Genomic DNA, 19,611 nt, shown 5'->3' on the forward strand with positions numbered 1-19,611 from the left:
TTGAACATGGGCCGTACGGCATACCGTACGGCATACTATAGCACGCCGTTTTTCATCATTTTTGAGGATTTGAAAAAAAATTAAAAAAAAACATGGGTTATAGCCCATCGTTTTTTGAAATTTTGAAAAAAAAAAATTAACCTTGTTTTTCTTCATTTTTGAACATGGGATATAGCCCATACCGTATGGCATACTATAGCACGCCGTTTTTCATCGTTTTTGAGGATTAAAAAAAAAAAAAAAAAAAAAAAAACATGGGTTATAGCCCATCGTTTTTTGAAAAAAAAAAAAAAAAAAAAAACCTCGTTTTTCATCATTTTTGAACATGGGCTATAGCCCATACCGTACGGCATACTATAGCACGCCGTTTTTCATCATTTTTGAGGATTAAAAAAAAAAAAAAAAAAAAAACATGGGTTATAACCCATCGTTTTTTGAATTTTTGATTATTTTTTTTAATCTTCGTTTTTCATCATTTTTGACCTTGGGCTATAGCCCATACCGTACGGCATACTATAGCACACCGTTTTTCGTCATTTTTGAGGATTTGAAAAAAAAAAAAAAAAAAAAAAACATGGGTTATAGCCCATCGTTTTTTGAATTAAAAAAAAAGAAGTTATCCTCGTTTTTCATCATTTTTGACCATGGGCTATAGCCCATACCGTACTGCATACTATAGCACGCGTTTTTCATCATTTTTGAGGATTTGAAAAAAATGAAAAAAAATAAAAATGGGTTATATAGCCCATCGTTTTTTGAATTTTTGAATTCTTTTTTATCCTCGTTTTTCATTATTTTTGAACATGAGCATTTTATCCCACTGAGCAATAGCCGGCTATTAGAAGTGCGTCTAAAAATGGGATAAAAAACGTCTAAAAATAGACGTCTAAAACACGTCTATTTTTAGACGTGTTTTAGACGTCTATTTTTTGACGTTTTTTTTATCCCATTTTTAGACGCTCGTCTAATAGCCCATACCGTAGGCTACGGCATACTATAGCACGCCGTTTTTCATCATTTTTGAGGATTTGAAAAAAAAAACAAAAAAAAAAACATGGGTTATAGCCCATACCGTACGGCATACTATAGCACGCCGTTTTTCATCATTTTTGAGGGTTTGAAAAAAAAAAAAAAAAAAAAAAAACATGGGTTATAGCCCATCGTTTTTTGAAATTTTGAAAAAAAAATTAACCTCGTTTTTCATCATTTTTGAACATGGGCTATATCCCATACCGTACGGCATACTATAGCACGCCGTTTTTCATCATTTTTCAGGATTTCAAAAAAAAACAAAAAAAAAAACATGGGTTATAGCCCATCGTTTTTTGAAATTTTGAAAAAAAGAATTAACCTCGTTTTTCATCATTTTTGAACATGGGATATAGCCCATACCGTACGGCATACTATAGCACGCCGTTTTTCATCATTTTTCAGGATTTGAAAAAAATGGGGAAAAAAACAAAACATGTGTTTTAGCCCATCGTTTTTTTAAAAATTGAAAAAAAGAATTAACCTCGTTATTCATCATTTCTGAACATGGGCTATAGCCCATACCGTACGGCATACTATAGCACGCCGTTTTTCATCATTTTTGAGGATTTGAGAAAAATAAAAAAATAAAAACATGGGTTATAGCCCATCGTTTTTTTAAATTTTGAAAAAGAAAATTAACCTCGTTTTTCATCATTTTTGAACATGGGCTATAGCCCATACGGTACGGCATAGTATAGCACGCCGTTTTTCATCATTTTTGAGGGTTTGAAAAAAATGAAAAAAAAAAAACATGGGTTATAGCCCATCGTTTTTTGAAATTTTGAAAAAAAGAATTAACCTCGTTTTTCATCATTTTTGAACATGGGATATAGCCCATACCGTACGGCATACTATAGCACGCCGTTTTTCATCATTTTTCAGGATTTGAAAAAAATGGGGAAAAAAACAAAACATGTGTTTTAGCCCATCGTTTTTTTAAAAATTGAAAAAAAGAATTAACCTCGTTATTCATCATTTCTGAACATGGGCTATAGCCCATACCGTACGGCATACTATAGCACGCCGTTTTTCATCATTTTTGAGGATTTGAGAAAAATAAAAAAATAAAAACATGGGTTATAGCCCATCGTTTTTTTAAATTTTGAAAAAGAAAATTAACCTCGTTTTTCATCATTTTTGAACATGGGCTATAGCCCATACGGTACGGCATAGTATAGCACGCCGTTTTTCATCATTTTTGAGGGTTTGAAAAAAATGAAAAAAAAAAAACATGGGTTATAGCCCATCGTTTTTTGAAAATTTGAAAAAAAGAATTAACCTCGTTTTTCATCATTTTTGAACATGGGATATAGCCCATACCGTACGGCATACTATAGCACGCCGTGTTTCATCATTTTTGAGGATTTGAAAAAAATGAAAAAACGATGGGTTATAGCCCATCGTTTTTTGAATATTGTTTTTTTTTTATCCTCGTTTTTCATCATTTTGTATGTAGGACTAGTAGCATGCCAAAGTTTGTGCTATTGCCACAGACTAGAATGCATTGGGTGTTTAAGTTAAATAACTCTTAAAACATTTAAAAGTAAAAAGTTCCAGCATGTGTCTCCACAGTAAGCTGAATAATAAAAAGTGTGAATGGAGTTTCTAGGTGAAAGTGATTTTTGACGTGCCAATGTCTGCCATTGAGCCCCATTGTAAATTTGAAAGCACTATATTTCTAAAACTATTGAAACATTTCAAAGATTCCTTTTCAGGCAAACATGTCCACCGTAAGATGAACCTAAGTAGGCTAGAATGGGGTTGCTAGGTGTAAGTATGTAGGACTAGTAGTATGCCAAAGTTTGTGCTATTGCCATAGAGAATGCATTGGGGATGGGTGTATGAGAATGGGTGTTGCGGAGGATGAGAGGAATGCCTCTCATCCTCCGCAACACCTATTCTCATACACCGCTATACACCGCGAGGATATGGGCTATAGCCCATATCGTACGGCATACTATAGCACGCCGTTTTTCATCATTTTTGAGGATTTGAAAATTAGATCGGTTGTCTAAGTCACAATTGGCAAATGAGAAGTTGCGTTGCTTTGATATACTAATATTGCCAGGGCTGACTGCCATAGTATATCATCAAAAGATCTGATCAAATAATGGCCATACAAATTTTGATTGGCCTGGTTTAGTCTCAATGTGATAGAAAATTGAAATGCCTTCTTCCAAAATTCTAACTAATCCAAGACAAATCATTTTAAGAGACCAACCTGGATGAGAAGATATGAGATATGGAAATTAAACTACATAGTGCTTCACTGTTGGATAAGCAACCCCTCTCATATAAAGACTGTCAGAAGGGACGTTATGTGTTTAATATGTTTTTATTCTCATCTGGAGCTTGACAATTGTTCTGCACAAGACTAGTATGCACCTAGCCACATAGCCACACAGACAAAAAGGCAGCAGTACACTCAGACGGAACCGTATGCAATAACTGTATGATACTGTAAATATAACTACATACAATAACTTATTTAGCGAGATGAGTCAAACAAATGCTGGTCTAATTAACATGCAAGATGTCGCCAATGCACTCAAATGTATTTCTTTCAACAAACTATAGTAGAGATTAGATATATAACTGATATCAACATTGTTAACATTTTCTTGAAGTCTCCCAGGGGCTCCTGGGACTCCAGGGCCCTCACTGCGGGACGTCCCAGGTTCTTCAGGACAATCACTAGAACAAGTCCTCAAGGAAGCTGGACCTGGTGGAGGGTTGATAAGTGGAAGTGGATTGCTGCAGACCAAAGAGGAAGTATTAGTTGTATAAAGCAGGGGCGGACATTCTATCCGAAGACCTTTGAGCTGGTTTCCCCACTCCTTTGGGGTATTTTTTGTCACTACATTTGCAGATATATGTGAAATTTGTCCTCTGCATCTACCCAGCCTAATTATTAGGATATATTTACACAGCCACGCATTACCGTATGTCCACAGCCAGAGTTGATTGTTGAATTGATGTCCTCAATTATTGTAGCTTGCCCTTCTTCCCAATCGTCAAAGTCCTCAATTGTAGGTTCCTCTTCATCTTCATCAATCAGAGACAGGCTGGAAAGCAAAACACAAATCTGGCATCGATCGCTTGCTGACCACCCTTGCGAGTGCGGCGATACAGAGTCCATTTCCAGGTTGATTTATTAATTTATCGCAATATGAAGAATTATTGTCCAAAATGACAGATATATTTGGAAATAATATTAAGAATGTTGGAATGACAATAATTAAACTGATAAGAGATCATTTATAACACAGGCGTAAAACATTGTAGTGGTAGTAACTGATTTAATTCAAGACATTTCCAAGAAAGATGTACCAAGTGGCTAATGCCCCCTCTTACATTGTGAGCATGTGGGAGTCCAGATTGCTGAGGTCAGAGTCATGTTGTAGACTCTGGGTATTCACATTGTGCATCAAGGACCTAAAAAACAACATGAATACACATTATAGTATCTAATAACAAATAATTTAATAGTGACTGCAAAGCGAGAGGCCGTTGTTAGTGAGGGAAGTCTGCCATTCTGTGGTGCAAAACTGAGGACGACAACAGAAAGGGAGAGGCCGTTGTGAATGAACGCGAGGTCTGCCATTGAGCCCCATGTTAAAAGTCTCAAATTTGAAAGCACTATATTTCTAAAACTATGAAAGATTTCAAAGATTCCTTTTCAGGCAAACATGTCCACCGTAAGATGAACCTAAGTAGGCTAGAATGGGGTTGCTAGGTGTAAGTATGTAGGACTAGTAGCATGCCAACGTTTGTGCTATTGCCATAGAGAATGCATTGGGCGTTTAAGTTAAATAACTCATAAACTACAAAACATTTCAAAATAAAAAAGTTCCAGCATGTGTCTCCACAGTAAGCTGAATAATAAAAAGTGTGAATGGAGTTTCTAGGTGAAAGTGACTTTTGACGTGCCTATGGAGCTGCCATTGAGCCCCATGTTAAATGTCTCAAATTTGAAAGCACTATATTTCTAAAACTATGAAACATTTCAAAGATTCCTTTTCAGGCAAACATGTCCACCGTAAGATGAACCTAAGTAGGCTAGAATGGGGTTGCTAGGTGTAAGTATGTAGGACTAGTAGCATGCCAAAGTTTGTGCTATTGCCATAGAGAATGCATTGGGCGTTTAAGTTAAATAACTCATAAACTACAAAACATTTCAAAATAAAAAAGTTACAGCATGTGTCTCCACAGTAAGCTGAATAATAAAAAGTGTGAATGGAGTTTCTAGGTGAAAGTGACTTTTGACGTGCCTATAGAGCTGCCATTGAGCCACATGTTAAATGTCTCAAATTTGAAAGCACTATATTTCTAAAACTATGAAACATTTCAAAGATTCCTTTTCAGGCAAACATGTCCACCGTAAGATGAACCTAAGTAGGCTAGAATGGGGTAGCTAGGTGTAAGTATGTAGGACTAGTAGCATGCCAAAGTTTGTGCTATTGCCATAGAGAATGCATTGGGCGTTTAAGTTAAATAACTCATAAACTACAAAACATTTCAAAATAAAAAAGTTACAGCATGTGTCTCCACAGTAAGCTGAATAATAAAAAAGTGTGAATGGAGTTTCTAGGTGAAAGTGACTTTTGACGTGCCTATAGAGCTGTCATTGAGCCACATGTTAAATGTCTCAAATTTGAAAGCACTATATTTCTAAAACTATGACACATTTCAAAGATTCCCTCTCAGGCAAACATGTCCATCGTAAGATGAACCTAAATAGGTGTGAATGGGGTTTCTAGGTGTAAGTATGTAGGACTAGTAGCATGCCTAAGTTTGTGCTATTGCCATTGAGAATGCATTGGGCGTTTAAGTTAAATAACTCAGAAACTACAAAACATTTCAATGTAAAAAGTTCCAGCATGTGTCTCATAATTAAAGTTTGAATGGGGTTTCTACAAAAGAAAATCACACTGCTGTTACACTGTTAAAAAACAAAACATACCCCTCAGAGAAGTCTTCTTCAGAGCCCGTTTCAGAGATGTGTCTGTCTTCATCCAAGCTTAAGAGCTTTGTTGGCTCCGCGCGGAGCACGGTGGAGCTGAAGGCTGGTCGTCCAAGGTTGCTCGGCAATGGGCTACTGGGAGCGCCACCCTCTGACCCATTGAGCAAAGTCGATTTCACCATGCTCGGAAATGGGATACTGCTCTCTGACCCAAGGGCTGGCCCTGGAGCACGGAGTGCATACGTTGGTTAGACATACTAACAGTCTGACAGGCATTAGTCCAACAACACTGGTGCTGCCGACACGCGTGGCCGGTTACAACTAGCCCATCCCCGTGTTAAAACACACACGTTGCTCCCGACATGCACGGCAGGTTAAAACTAACCCGTGGAAGGTTAAAAACAACCCGTGGTTAGTTTTAGGATTTGGGTTTTGGGTAGGATGTCAGACTAATACCTGTCTGTACTGTTAGTACGTCGGACCAAACACATGCACCCTGGAGCATTGGGTTCTTGGGGATAAAATGCCAATACAATGACTCCTGTAATTATACGTATATGATCCCATAAAAACATTATTATGACAAATGATGTGGCTCGTTCTCACATGGGCTGGTGGGCCTCCTGCGTTTTGGCTGCATAGGGCTGGATTTACAGGTGTTCAAGGAACGATGGTACATTCTGACAGATGGCCAGGAGAGGGCAGCCTTGGAGCACTCAGCGTTAAGGATGGCAATTCTGTTAAAATGAAGTGAAAAAACATACAAAAAACTCTTAGTTCAATTCTGTTATAAGTAGTTACCATAGCACTTTGCCACGAATGGAATGACGGAAAAGGGACGTTTAATATATTATGTTTTTTGGCTTTCGCCTTTATTTTTATATTTTTTATGGAGGGACAGGAGATGGGGAGAGAGATGGGGGGAAGACATGCAGTAAGGGCTGTCGGGATAGGGAGCCGAACCCGTGGCACACTGCCAGACTGGATTACCAGCCAAGGTGCCTGGACCACTGAGCCATGGCCCAGGCCGGACGTTTATTATTTATTGTGCATTTAACAGAGTGGTGCTATTTGTAATCCTGTCAATATACAGTACACAGTGGACTTGTAGTGCCTCAACGACGATATCAACTTGTGTATGCCCTTTTTCAAAACTATTCATGCTCGGGACAGCAGACTTCTAATTCAGCGACTTCTGGGTTTGTTAATAAGGACAGCAGCAGGTAAAGGAGTGTGCATGTTGTGTGTGTCTCCTCACATATGGGTTCGGTTCTGGCGGAGAACTTTAAAGCTGAATTCACTGAGGATCTCCAGAAACAGCAGATTTGTGGGCTGGGTCCCCCCTTCCACCTCCTGTATGTCATGGAACGCAAAGTGTATACCCTGTCTGAAGTACACACACACACACACACACACACACACACATTTTTTTGAAACTCATGCACTTTTTGATAGAAGCTAGTTACTTTCAGCATACCGGTAGTTAGTTTTGCATTTGTGGCACACATTATATTTGCCTTTGAGTAACAACATTATTACAAAAAAATAAACATAACATAACTTTGTCTATCGTTTGTTGTCCTGTTTATGAATCACAATGGAAACAAGCCTCTGGCTTTTCTGTCATTATCTATTTGGCTTTTTATCTGGAGGCCGCAGGTTCAAGTCCCATCTTTGATGCTGGAACTTTTTACTTTGAAATGTTTTGTAGTTTCTGAGTTATTTAACTTAAACGCCCAATGCATTCTCAATGGCAATAGCACAAACTTTGGCATGCTAATATTTCTACATACTTACACCTATAAACCTCATTCACACCTAGTATTTAGGTTCATCTTACGGTGGACATGTTTGCCTGAAAAGGAATCTTTTAAATGTTTCATAGTTTTAGAAATATAGTGCTTTCAAATTTGAGAAATGTATAATGGGGCTCAATGGCAGATATTGGCACGTCAAATATTCACCTAGAAACTACATTCCCACTTTGTATAATTCAGCTTACTGTGGAGACACATGCTGGAACTTTTTACTTTGAAATGAGTTAATTAAAACAAACCTCTTCACCCAAAATAAGTAACCGATCTACATAGTCACAATGTGTCACGTCGATGCGCCTTGTGAGCTTGTCGATCTGCTACTTCCGCTTAATATTTTCCCCAGAATACAAGGCATGCGTGTGACATCATGATCATACCCGGAAGTTATGCGGGAACACCTACCGAGTGCCTCGACAGCCCATACGTACATTCAAACAGAAAAGTCCTATATAATTGCATTAATGTAGTTGTGTTCAATGTAGATTCAGGAGTAGATACCACCCACTGCTCAACCTAATCACTCCCATCCCCTATCTCCTCGTCAAGTTCACCTGTGTCCCCACGGCCACACGGCCAATCACGTAACATTCCCCACAGCATAAATACACATCTCATATTGTTCCTTACCCGTTTGATACCGCCTCGTGCTGTCAAATCCCCCCCCCCCTCCTCCTCAACTAACCTCCTCCATCCTCAGCATCGCCCTGCTAACACTTCTCTCTCTCTCCTTCTCCTAGGAGCCCGAGCAGAGGCGACCGACCGCTCCCGGGCAGAGCAGGTCGGTCGTCACGCTCCCGAGACTACGAGTCTTGCCCTCCCCGGGCCCCTCATCATTACACCCACATCTCACTTGTGCAATAAATACTCCTAATCTTGAACAGTGGTGTGGTTTCTTACTAGTGAAAGTGACGTTAAACTCATTTTCCACTCGATTTGACACTCACTTTATGCATGCACATACCCTATATAAGGGTGCAATGGTTTATGTGGTTGTGGAGAACATCATCAGCTAAATGCAAAACAAGGAGGTGGAGGGACTAACTTGTGCAGGGCCTGCAGTGGCTCTTGGATGCGTTGCAGGTTGACACCCAAGCTCATGGCGTGCTTCCTGGCCAATCCTGTGATCTCTTCAAACTCCCTCCCTGTGTTCTCAGTAGGGCCCAGCTCTGTGAATAGCTGAACACGCACGCACACACACACACACACACACACACACACACACACACACACACACACACTTTATTTATGTGCACACACAAACTTTATTTATGTGCACAAACTTTGTCCTACACAAACATTAAATCCCATTTATAATGAATGGACAATTTTGAACGTTTGTGTAAATTCTGATTGGCCGGAATGAGATGATGTACAATAATAAGATCGCCCCTCACTTCACACGGGTGTGATCTTTGTATATAAAGATGTAATTTCCCGTTTCTTGTTTATACTTGGAAAAAGGCCGAAAGGGTCAAAACGTCGTACCTGCCGTTTGTCGTAAATAGACATTTTGAGCATTCAAAAGTGAGTTGCGAGCTCCCGCGTTGTTTATCATGGTTCTGTTTTCGCACCAAGAAGAGGATGTGCGCTATTATTTTAGAGCCCTCCTATGCACAGCTTAGTGTGTGTTTGTACCATGGAATGTGATGATTTGATTGTTTGAGCACGGAATGTGATGTATGATGATGTATGATAATAAGAGGGCCCCTCACTTCACACAAGTGTTTTTGTTTGTTTTTTTACAGTGAAACCCCACCTACTTTATACTCAAAAGTGGTCATGTATTGTCTAAGGTTGTGTTGTCACTTGTCAATACACAATGTTCCATGTGGGAACCTCATACTTGGCAATATAATACTTGGTATTTTATAAACACACACACACACACACACACACACACATACACACACACACACACACACACCTGCTGCAGGCAGAGACACACGGTCTTGGCACTCTCGACTGGATCGATGAGCTTGCTCTTGTTTAGAAACAGCTTGATGATGTCACCAAAGTTATTATAGCACTACAGTAGAGAAGGAAAGCAGGAAAGGAATTTGTCATTATTAATTTCCCAGACACCATCCTCTGTCATCTTGGCCATGTAGGGCTTTCCACATTTCTACATTCCTGGAAGGAAGCGATCAACTACCAATACCGACAAGCTCACAATTTGTAAAGCAGACATAATCCTGGCTTTATTTTACCTGGCACACTGCTATACTAGTTTATTGACTGGGATTAATTTTGTTGTGCTGCTTATTATATATAATAGTAAGAGAAATCTATGAAAATCTGGGAACTAAATCGTTACCAAGAACTTTCTTCACCAATGTGTTTCTAAATGTGTCTAATAACATGTACTAAAAGTTTGAAATTCAACTCCTGTGGGAAATTGAGTTATTAGCATAATATGTGACAATACCCATAACATCCTATATAAGGCCAAAAAGTTAAAATTTCATCATTCTTTAAGTAGCATGTGACATATGAAACTAGGGGTTTTTCATGATTCTGAATCCATTCCAAGGATTAGTTTTGCACAAAAAACTAAATCCATGTTCTTCAACGATCTCCATTAATTTGGGTAGTGTTTTGGGTTCTGGAGGTAGGTGATAATATCTGCAAAAAGTCTGATATTATGCTATTGAGAAAACTGTCAGGTGGCCATTGATGTTTGAGGGGCGCTAGCCCCTCCTAGGTCCAGTTTTGAGGGTGTGTGTAAACACAAAGATTGCCTTGAACCCATCTTTTTATTTGATGGTATCCAACTTAAAAGGTCAATTACATTGCATATTGTTGCTGTCTGGAGGAAATCAGTGCTATTGAACACCCTTGTTTTGAAAATATTGAACCAATGGAAAGTAGTAAAACGTATTGGACAAAACCTCTTAACTTCATTGGACCCTCAAACTGTCTGCAAAAACAGCTAACTCCACCACCTCTCTCCTTCCCATGCAAGTAATTGACAATATCTAAAGTCACAACACCAACTTTGATGAGGCAGTATTGAATCGTTTTAAATATATAAGGTTTTATTCATTTTCTTAAAAACGTACAGTATATTTTACATTTCCTGAAAAATTAACATTTTGGAGTTATGAGGTTTCCTCCGGACAGCAGAGATATGGAAGGAGACTCTTGTAGCACAGAACATATCAGTTGATTTTGTTTGCATTTTCTCCACCTTGTCATAATACTTGAAGACATCTGTAGCAGCCTTGAGGTCCAGCACTCCGAAGATTATCAGTTTGCAGTAGCCAGCCAGCTGGTTGCGTTTCCGTTGGACAGCGGCTAGCTTCAATTCTTCCGTCTCATCTGGGTAGGGAAGACAGACTGTCTCAAACTAAACAAACTAAACAAACAAAGTATGAGTCAACACTGGTCAATATTAGCGGTGAACCATACTGCAGTTGTAAGCATAGTCACCTGAAGGAGGAAAAGATGGAGAGAGAGATGGTCAAAGCAACAGATAAGAGGTTCATTCATAGCTATGCTGTGCTTCCATGTCAAGCAAGAATAGGATGTACTCCATCCTTTGGGGCCTTTCCGATTCACTTGTTCGATATGTAATATAAGTGTCCAGAACAAATTATTGTGGAAGTAGAGAGCTAATGAACCACCTATACTTTACATATATACCAGTACGTACAGTACATAGATATATTCTCAACCTTTTCAGGCCAGGACCCCCCCAAAATAATCACATTTGAACTGGGACCCCCAACCCTGACTTGGAAATGTAGAAGTTTAGGCACTACATTTAGTTTGACTTGATTCCACATAAATATAGTGAAAATAAGCAGATCTACTTTCACAAATTTGCCTAGCTCTTTCTTTTATCATTTGACAATTTGGACAATGTTTCACCAGTATTTACAGTTTAGTTTGGTTGATTACCTTTGGTGCATGCACTAATGGTCTTTCTTTTTCTTTTCTTTCTTTTTTTCTTGAGATATTAAAAAAGGCCTTCAATTGTACATAATGTACTCTGAGACCCACAGGTTGAGAGTACAAAAGTTAAAAGTACGGTAAATGATGTGTTCAATCTGGCAACAAAACCAAATAAGAGAAGAAAGAACAAAGCGGTAAACGGATTGATTGATTGATTGATTGATTGAGCGAGTCACGTTCTGTGCTCTATTACGCGTGGGCGCACCAGCAAACTCGTCGTCTTCGGGATTGGTGAAGATGAAATCGACGAGGAAGCCAGACATCTCAATTTGGAGGGTTTGAGGGATCATCATCTTGAGGTCTGCCTGGGTACGAACCACATTGCTGCTGTACAGCAGCAATAGGTCACACAGCAGTTCAAAGGCCTGGAGAGGACAGTGCGCACGCACGCACGCACGCACGCACGCACGCACGCACGCACGCACGCACGCACACACACACACACACACACACACACACACACACACACACACACACACACACACACACACACACACACACAGACACACACACACACAGAGAGAGTAGGCATACACATCAGTCACTCTTACAGCCTACTACTGTCTTTCTTTGTTGTTGCAGTTTTTACTTAGAATGGAAAAGAGACAGTGACAGGAAATGGGAGAGAGACGCAGAAGGACACACACACTTGGAAATGAACCAGGGATGATCATCATCTGGTGATATACTGGCAAGCCCCCCTAATTTGGGCTAACATTTGAACTGGCCAAAAGTAAATCGGATTTGATTCTATAGTGAAGATCTGACCTTGTCTCTGATCTCCGCCTGGTTGGAGAACAGACATTTCTCAGACACTTTGTAGAAAGACTTCACCGCCTTGCTCACTTGCTCCATCTGGAAGAGAGAAGGAGTTGGCCGATTGTTGTTGTGACTGATTAACACAGCTTAACCACTGACAACTGGTGTCCCTATTTTGGACATCCAAAACATTCACACATTTAAATTTCAATTGGCACAACAACTAGGAGACTGGGAGACATTTTAAATAGAAAGATACAATAAATTGAATTACCAATTGAAATTGGGCGATATACAAGCTGTAAATTGGGGCAGGTGAACGGCAATCACCTGATGGTGTTTTCTTTTGTTAAATGGACTTATCTTAATTGAGTTCTCAATGTGAGCATGAGACATCACCCTTTTCCAGTGTGCAGATTGGACACCATTACTTCCATACATTGCCCCCCAACAACTAAAGAGAATAAGAGCTTCAGTTCTTATTCTCCAGTCAGTGAACAAAAACAGTGAAAGTAGTATATTTTAGGGGTGTCCAACCGATAACCGTTAGCCGTTAGCCGTTACTTAATTAATTGGTTACCGACAACACAACGGCTAATGGTTTACCGATAAAAATAAAAATAAATTTATTTTGAAGCGCCGAGAGCGGGCACCGCGGCCAAGGCGCCAAGCCCCTCTTTCCACCTGCATTGCCAGTGCAACCACGCATGTGCCGTGACTTCCACTTCCCCCAAAACAAAAACACTGCATGTAGTGGAGGAGGAGGGAAAAAGAGGAGGGAAAAAGAAAAAGACGAAAAATGAAACAGCGCGCAAAAAGAAGTACCGTTTGGCAGCATTTTACACAAAAGAATGTTGATGAGGTCACTTGTAATCTGTGTAATTTCACGATGAAATATACCTCCAGTACTTCAGCAATGAAGTATCACCTGGATAACCGCCACCCAAACCCATCGGCCTCGGGTGCAGCAGCACAAGCAACGCTGCCTGGCATGCTAGCGTTCGCGGGGAGGAGATGTGACCCAACCAAAACAGAGGCGATCACACAGAAAGTATGCACTATGGTTGAATGGGACACCATGCCAATCAGTGTTGTCGATGGTAGGGGGTTTCGGGCATTGATGGGCTACGTCGAGCCCAACTACCACATTCCATCAAGGCAGACCATCACCCGCCGCATTGAGGCGCGATTTAAGTTGGGAAAAGAAACGCTCAAATCACAACTGGATCATACCGAATCTGTGGCTATAACGACGGACTGCTGGACTGCACTGACCACCGAGAGCTATGTGACAGTAACAGTGCACTATATTGATGAGGAATGGAACGTTAAATCAGCCATCTTATTGACACAGAGCATGCCTAACAGACACACGGCAGACAACTTGGCAGCCAAGTTGAATGATTCGGTGGAGTTATGGGGATTGGCCGGGAAGGTGTGTGCATGCGTGCATGATAATGCTAGTAACATCGTCTCGGCAAATTCCCCCGCCCAGGTGACATGGGACTCGGTTCCCTGCTACGCACACACACTGCAACTAGCAATCAGCGATGGCTTTGCCCTGTATTTGCAACGAGTTATCGGTGCAGCAGGGCGACTTGTTGCGCACTTCAACCACAGCACCCGTGCCACAAAGGTACTGGAGGAAAAACAACACTCGATGAACAAGCCTAAACACTCGCTCATCCAGTCATGCAAAACCAGATGGAACTCGGTGTATGATATGTTCGAGAGACTTCATGAGCACCACTGTTCTATCCGACCGAACAGTAACAAAGCTGAGGGATGCCAGAACCCTTGAGCTAAAAGATGAACACTGGCAAATGATTGAAGATGTCCTACCTGTTTTAAAGAAGTTGAAAACTGTGACCACCGTTATGTCAACAGAATCAGAGGTGTCGATTTCAAACATTTACCCCATCACCTTCAGCCTCCTGAACAACCACCTAGCGAGCTCCACAAATGACACCCCAAAAGTGGCAGAGTTCAAGGCCAAGGTAAAAAAATCCCTGCGGGATCGCATGTCAGTTGACACGGCTGACTTGGTCTCAAAACCAGCCCTGATCGCCACCACCTTAGACCCTCGCCATAAACACCTGCCTTCCTTCACACCAAGGCAGAGAGACGCTGCGACAGCCAAGCTGAAAGAAATCTGCGCTAACGTACAATTGGAGAATGCGAATCAACAGGCCGATGATGAAGGTGAATATTATTGACATTTATTGTATAGGCTATATACATTTTTTTTGTATACTTTAATTACTTTTTGTGTTATCCCTTTAGCACCACCACCATTGTATATAATTTGTAGTTCGTAGTCGTACTGCAGTACACAGTGACAGGCACTATTTGCAAACTGTTCAAATTTAATAAAGTATTCAATCAATTAAAGGTGTTGCAGAAATTGGCCCTGCAACTGATGAAGAGGAGGAGGATCGCGAGGACGAGCCGATGGCTGCTGCTGTGGATAAGGAAAGTGCCATGCGTCAGCTCCTAGGAGAGGACTACCACCCGCTTGGAGCAGCTAATGATTCAGCGACAGAAGTGGACAACTACATGAGAGACTGTCCCCCCAAATTGGAATTGTAGTCAATAGACTGCGCACAAGCTTAACCCCTGAGCATGTGGATATGTTGATTTTTTTGAATAAAAACTGTTAAACAATTGGGACACTGTGATGCTGCTGATAAGGTAGGCCTGGTCTTTATTTTATTTTGTTAATGTGCTACTGCGGCTGGCAGTGGCTATTGGCCTGTGGCCCCAGAGCGTCAAACTCAAAGCCTAAAGGCGGCTATAGGCACAGAGCAGGCCTGCCCTGTTTATTTTATTATCCACTCAAGTATTCCAATTTGCTCTCACAGTCACACTGATTAATATATTTTTTCGTTTGACAATGTTTTGCTGTTAATTACTATATACCCTTCAACCGTTGTAACTTGTTCAATTCTTTTATATTAGTTTTATTTATTTTAGTGTGTCACGTTTACATGGGACTGGGAGTTGATGTTCTGTAATTGGCCTCAATTGGCTGTGGGCCTGGGGCCTTGCGCTGCTCAATGTGCAATGCATGCATTTCTACTTTTGTTGAAAAGCACAGAACTTGCCGATTTCATTTATTGTTTTGTGTAGGCCAATGCTTATTTAGTAGGCCTATTGTATATTAGCCTATATAGGCTATTCCTAATCCTTCCTGACCGGTCAGCGATACATGTGTGCGTATACTGTAGCCTACGCACTAGTGCACTGATTGACAGCAGGCCGCGTGACCGGCAAGATGATTGTATAATCCTCCCGTTTAAACACCATATTTCTTATGGAAAACAATGTGTGTAATTCTTCTTCTTCCTCGTTGTAATATTGTTATGTTTAATGGTTAATAGTGCACGGTATATTTGTCTATTTTTAATGGGTAAAATAGCGAATTTTTTTCTTAACGGATAACGATTAATTAGCCGGCAAGTCCTGGCGGTAACCGGTTAATACAATCTTTCCATTTGGTCACCCCTAGTATATTTCACTGTGCAAACATTTGGCTTCTGAATTTTTTTGCTGCATCAAGTCATTTTAAGGTTGTCCTTTGCTCTTTGCAGAATGAATGAGTGTGTGCGTATGTGGTTACCACGGCAGGAGAGGAACTGTCCAACACTTGCCCCTTGGTCCAGAACAGATGGGAGGCAGCAGTATGCAGAGCTGGAACCATCAGCTGGAATCATATGGAGGAGAAAATCTTAGTCAGGATCTGTCTTAACCACTGCTGTTAAACTGTGTGTGTGTGTGTGTGTGTGTGTGTGTGTGTGTGTGTGTGTGTGTGTGTGTGTGTGTGTGTGTGTGTGTGTGTGTGTGTGTGTGTGTGTGTGTGTGTGTGTGTGAAGGACCGGAAAGTCTGATGATCTCGACCATGGTCGAAATATGATAATAGCATGTATTTCATGCATCGTCTAACCCCCGTTATGTATAATTGTAGTGGTTAACGTTTTATGAATTTGTTCTAAACTGATAGCAATTTGTTTTCAGTTTTTAACCTTTGAACTACTTAAACCCTCTACTTTGTAAACTGCACCTGAGTTGGATCTCTACTCGGAGAGCTTTTGTCCGTCTTCACGAATAGTCTGCGTTGTGTGCTTGAAAATCTACATTTTTTGGCTAATGTTGGCCATAGAATATGGGATGGGGTTCAAGTGGTTGTACGTCCAATCACTCAAAATGTATGCAAATGTGAATGGTGGCTGAGTTCAACGTGTGTGAAAACACACACCTGCTTGTTCATGTCTGCGGACTTCACACCCTTCTTCAGCAGCTGAAGACAGGGCTCCAAGAGCTGTAACCCGGTTATATTAAATGATCTGAAACATCACGCACGCACACACGCGCGCGCACACACACACACACACACACACACACACACACACACACACACACACACACACACACATACACCGAGAATTATAACACACACCGAGTGACATATACTTGGACGCACACATGCACTTGCACTCACTGTTTTGATTTACCTGCTGAGAGCAGCAATCTTGGTCAAAGCTGTGGCAGCACCATACAGGTCATCTTCATCAGCAGTTCCCTAAAACACACATACACAACATGCATGACCATGTGCAGCCAACTGAGCCTTGTTGAGGTCTAAGACAGTGAGTCTCTGGTGGTGGTGGGCCATGGATAGTGTGTGCGTGCGTGTGTGTGTACCTCCAGCACATTGCTGACTAAGGGGTTAAAGCGGTCTGTCAGGATGTCCAGCAGACGGCTGATGGCTGTTTTGGAGCGAGCATAGAAAGTGTATTGCTCCGAGCACAGGGAGATGAACAGACAGGCGCACGCCTCCAGCACACTGGCCTCTGTGTGTTTCATCACTATGTCACACATCTGCTCCAGCAGCAGATCCAGGTACTGCTCACACACACACAGAGAGAGAGAGAGAGAGAGAAAAGGGATAGAGAGGAAATGTGAATATAGCTGCCTGGTCAAGTTAAGCCAAACTGTGTCACCAAGGAACTTCTGGGTAAACTGGGTGACTTCCTGTCTGCCAACCTTGTCTAGTTTTCCATTGGAGCTGTAGGTCTCCAGGTCAAAGTAGAGAGGGACATCCAGGATGCGGCTCACATACGTAGTGTCTGCAGAATACTGGAGCACAGAGGTAAAGGAAAGGATTAGTGTAGCCCCCATAGTTAGTTAAAGACCACCCCCCACTCCTTCACCCGGCCGCTATTTTACATTAAAACATTTCTGAAATGTACAAGCTCACAATGCCATTTTCACTATTTCTTTAAACATTTGAAAACACCAGGTTGAAAGTGGGTAAACAATGTCAGGTCTCTGCTCAATATGTTAAGTGTCTTGAGACAACTTGTTATGATTAAATAAATTGGCACTATAATAAAGAAATTATAGAACATGTACTGTACTACTGTAAGGCTCAAACCAGACCAATGCAAATAGTCGCAACTCCTTGCAACTAAACAGTTTTAAGGACATGTCACACCAATGCAACTCATTGCAACTGTCATCGGGGATAATGGTTGCATGCAACTACAATTTACAATTTAGGCATTTAGCAGACGCTCTTAATCCAGAGCGACTTACATTAAGCAAGAACAAAAGCATGGGAATACATCACATAAAAGCATTTATCATGAAACATGCGTAAGCTAAGAAAGTAACAGTGGAATATCTATATAATGAAACTATACATATATACTACTATGCTATACATATGTACTATGGCGTGCTATGACTATATACAATGGAATTATAGTGCTGTCTACATAACATGCTATAAGTCTGTATCAAATGCTATCTAAGTCTACGGAAGTGCTATCTAAGGGGGTAGGGTAAGTGCTATGGGCCATGACGGAGTCTGAAAAGGTGGGTTTTCAGACTACGGCGGAAGATTGGGAGTGATGCTGCAGTTCAGACTGCAATGGGAAGTGCATTCCACAGTTTTGGAGCCAGAAGGGAGAAGAGTCTGGGACGTGTGGAGCGTTGTCCCGGCGTTTTTAGTGAGGGTACTTCCAGCTTCCCTGCGTTGGCTGATCTGAGTGAGCGGGAGGGTTTGTAGAGTTCAATCATACTTGCAAGATATGGGAGAGCCATACCTTTGGTTGCTTTGAATGCCAGCATCAGAGTTTTATATTCTGTGCGGGCAGCGACCGGGAGCCAGTGGAGGGAGCGGAGCAGGGGGGAGACATGTAAGAATTTTGGCTGGTTGAAGACCAAGCGAGCTGCGGCATTTTGGATCAGCTGGAGAGGCTTAAGTGCGCATGCTGGTAGGCCAGTAAGGAGGGAGTTACAATAGTCGAGTTTTGACAAGACTGTTGTCTGGATTAGGAGCTGGGCTGATTCCTGGGTGAGGAACGGTCTAATTCGTCGTATGTTATAGAGTGTGAACCTACAGGATCGAGTGCAACTACTGGTTGCAAGGCCTTGCATGGCGAATCATTGGTGTGGTTTGGGCCTAATTGTTGGACACATTGAGGTATTATTTACACCCTGAAAGTGTGCAATGTACTATATGAATCCCCTGACAGCTGTGTTTACTGGGGTAACGTGGAGGAATCAACTCTGCTGTGGTGGGCTGGTGCTCTAGCCCCATGCCACCCAGATACCTCCACTCTCTCCTGGGTACCTTGGCCAGCAGCTGTGGCAGGACAGGGATGAAATGGTTGGTGATACGCATCCTGTCTCGAGCTTGGCTTTGCTGATCCTTCTTGCTTAAGACCTGAAAACAGACACACACACGCACACGCACAGACACACACGTGCACACACAGACACACACACACACACACACACACACACACACACACACACACACACAGAGCGACACAATGGTAACATGACAACAGATGTACAAGGTAGAGTAACAGATACACAGAAAATAACAGTATTGTATAGGCCAGTGAGGAAAACACAGAATGTGTGCGTGTGTGTGTGTGTGTGTGTGTGTGTGTGTGTGTGTGTGTGTGTGTGTGTGTGTGTGTGTGTCCACCTTCTTGCCCACATCTCTCCCTGCAGGGGGTTTAGCCTCAGCTGCCTGTCTGATAGCACATATCATGAGCTCTATCAGAGCACCCT

At 41.4% G+C, this 19,611-nt stretch overlaps 1 protein-coding gene across 1 annotated transcript in view; it reads right to left on the reverse strand.

Annotated features, from left to right (window-relative positions):
* Nucleotides 1-3,614: 3,614 nt before the first annotated feature.
* The window catches only part of LOC310861930 (cohesin subunit SA-1-like), a gene marked incomplete at its 5' end in the record, with an annotated part of 22,659 nt that continues 6,662 nt past the window's right edge, over nt 3,615-19,611 (reverse strand). The window contains 18 exons of the mRNA XM_083769666.1: nt 3,615-3,786; nt 3,974-4,097; nt 4,387-4,467; nt 5,996-6,218; nt 6,602-6,732; nt 7,254-7,382; nt 8,855-8,988; nt 9,737-9,838; nt 11,000-11,130; nt 11,972-12,131; nt 12,535-12,621; nt 16,145-16,228; nt 16,781-16,868; nt 17,037-17,104; nt 17,227-17,427; nt 17,569-17,661; nt 19,163-19,255; nt 19,526-19,611. The exon at nt 19,526-19,611 is cut by the window's right edge and continues 18 nt beyond it. Of these exons, the coding sequence (XP_083625792.1) occupies nt 3,727-3,786; nt 3,974-4,097; nt 4,387-4,467; nt 5,996-6,218; nt 6,602-6,732; nt 7,254-7,382; nt 8,855-8,988; nt 9,737-9,838; nt 11,000-11,130; nt 11,972-12,131; nt 12,535-12,621; nt 16,145-16,228; nt 16,781-16,868; nt 17,037-17,104; nt 17,227-17,427; nt 17,569-17,661; nt 19,163-19,255; nt 19,526-19,611 (2,075 nt within the window). The 3' untranslated portion in view covers nt 3,615-3,726. The remainder of the gene's footprint in view (nt 3,787-3,973; nt 4,098-4,386; nt 4,468-5,995; nt 6,219-6,601; nt 6,733-7,253; nt 7,383-8,854; nt 8,989-9,736; nt 9,839-10,999; nt 11,131-11,971; nt 12,132-12,534; nt 12,622-16,144; nt 16,229-16,780; nt 16,869-17,036; nt 17,105-17,226; nt 17,428-17,568; nt 17,662-19,162; nt 19,256-19,525) is intronic.

Source organism: Protomyctophum parallelum (genome assembly GCF_964188405.1).
Source record: "Protomyctophum parallelum genome assembly, chromosome: 7".
NCBI lineage: Eukaryota > Metazoa > Chordata > Actinopteri > Myctophiformes > Myctophidae > Protomyctophum > Protomyctophum parallelum.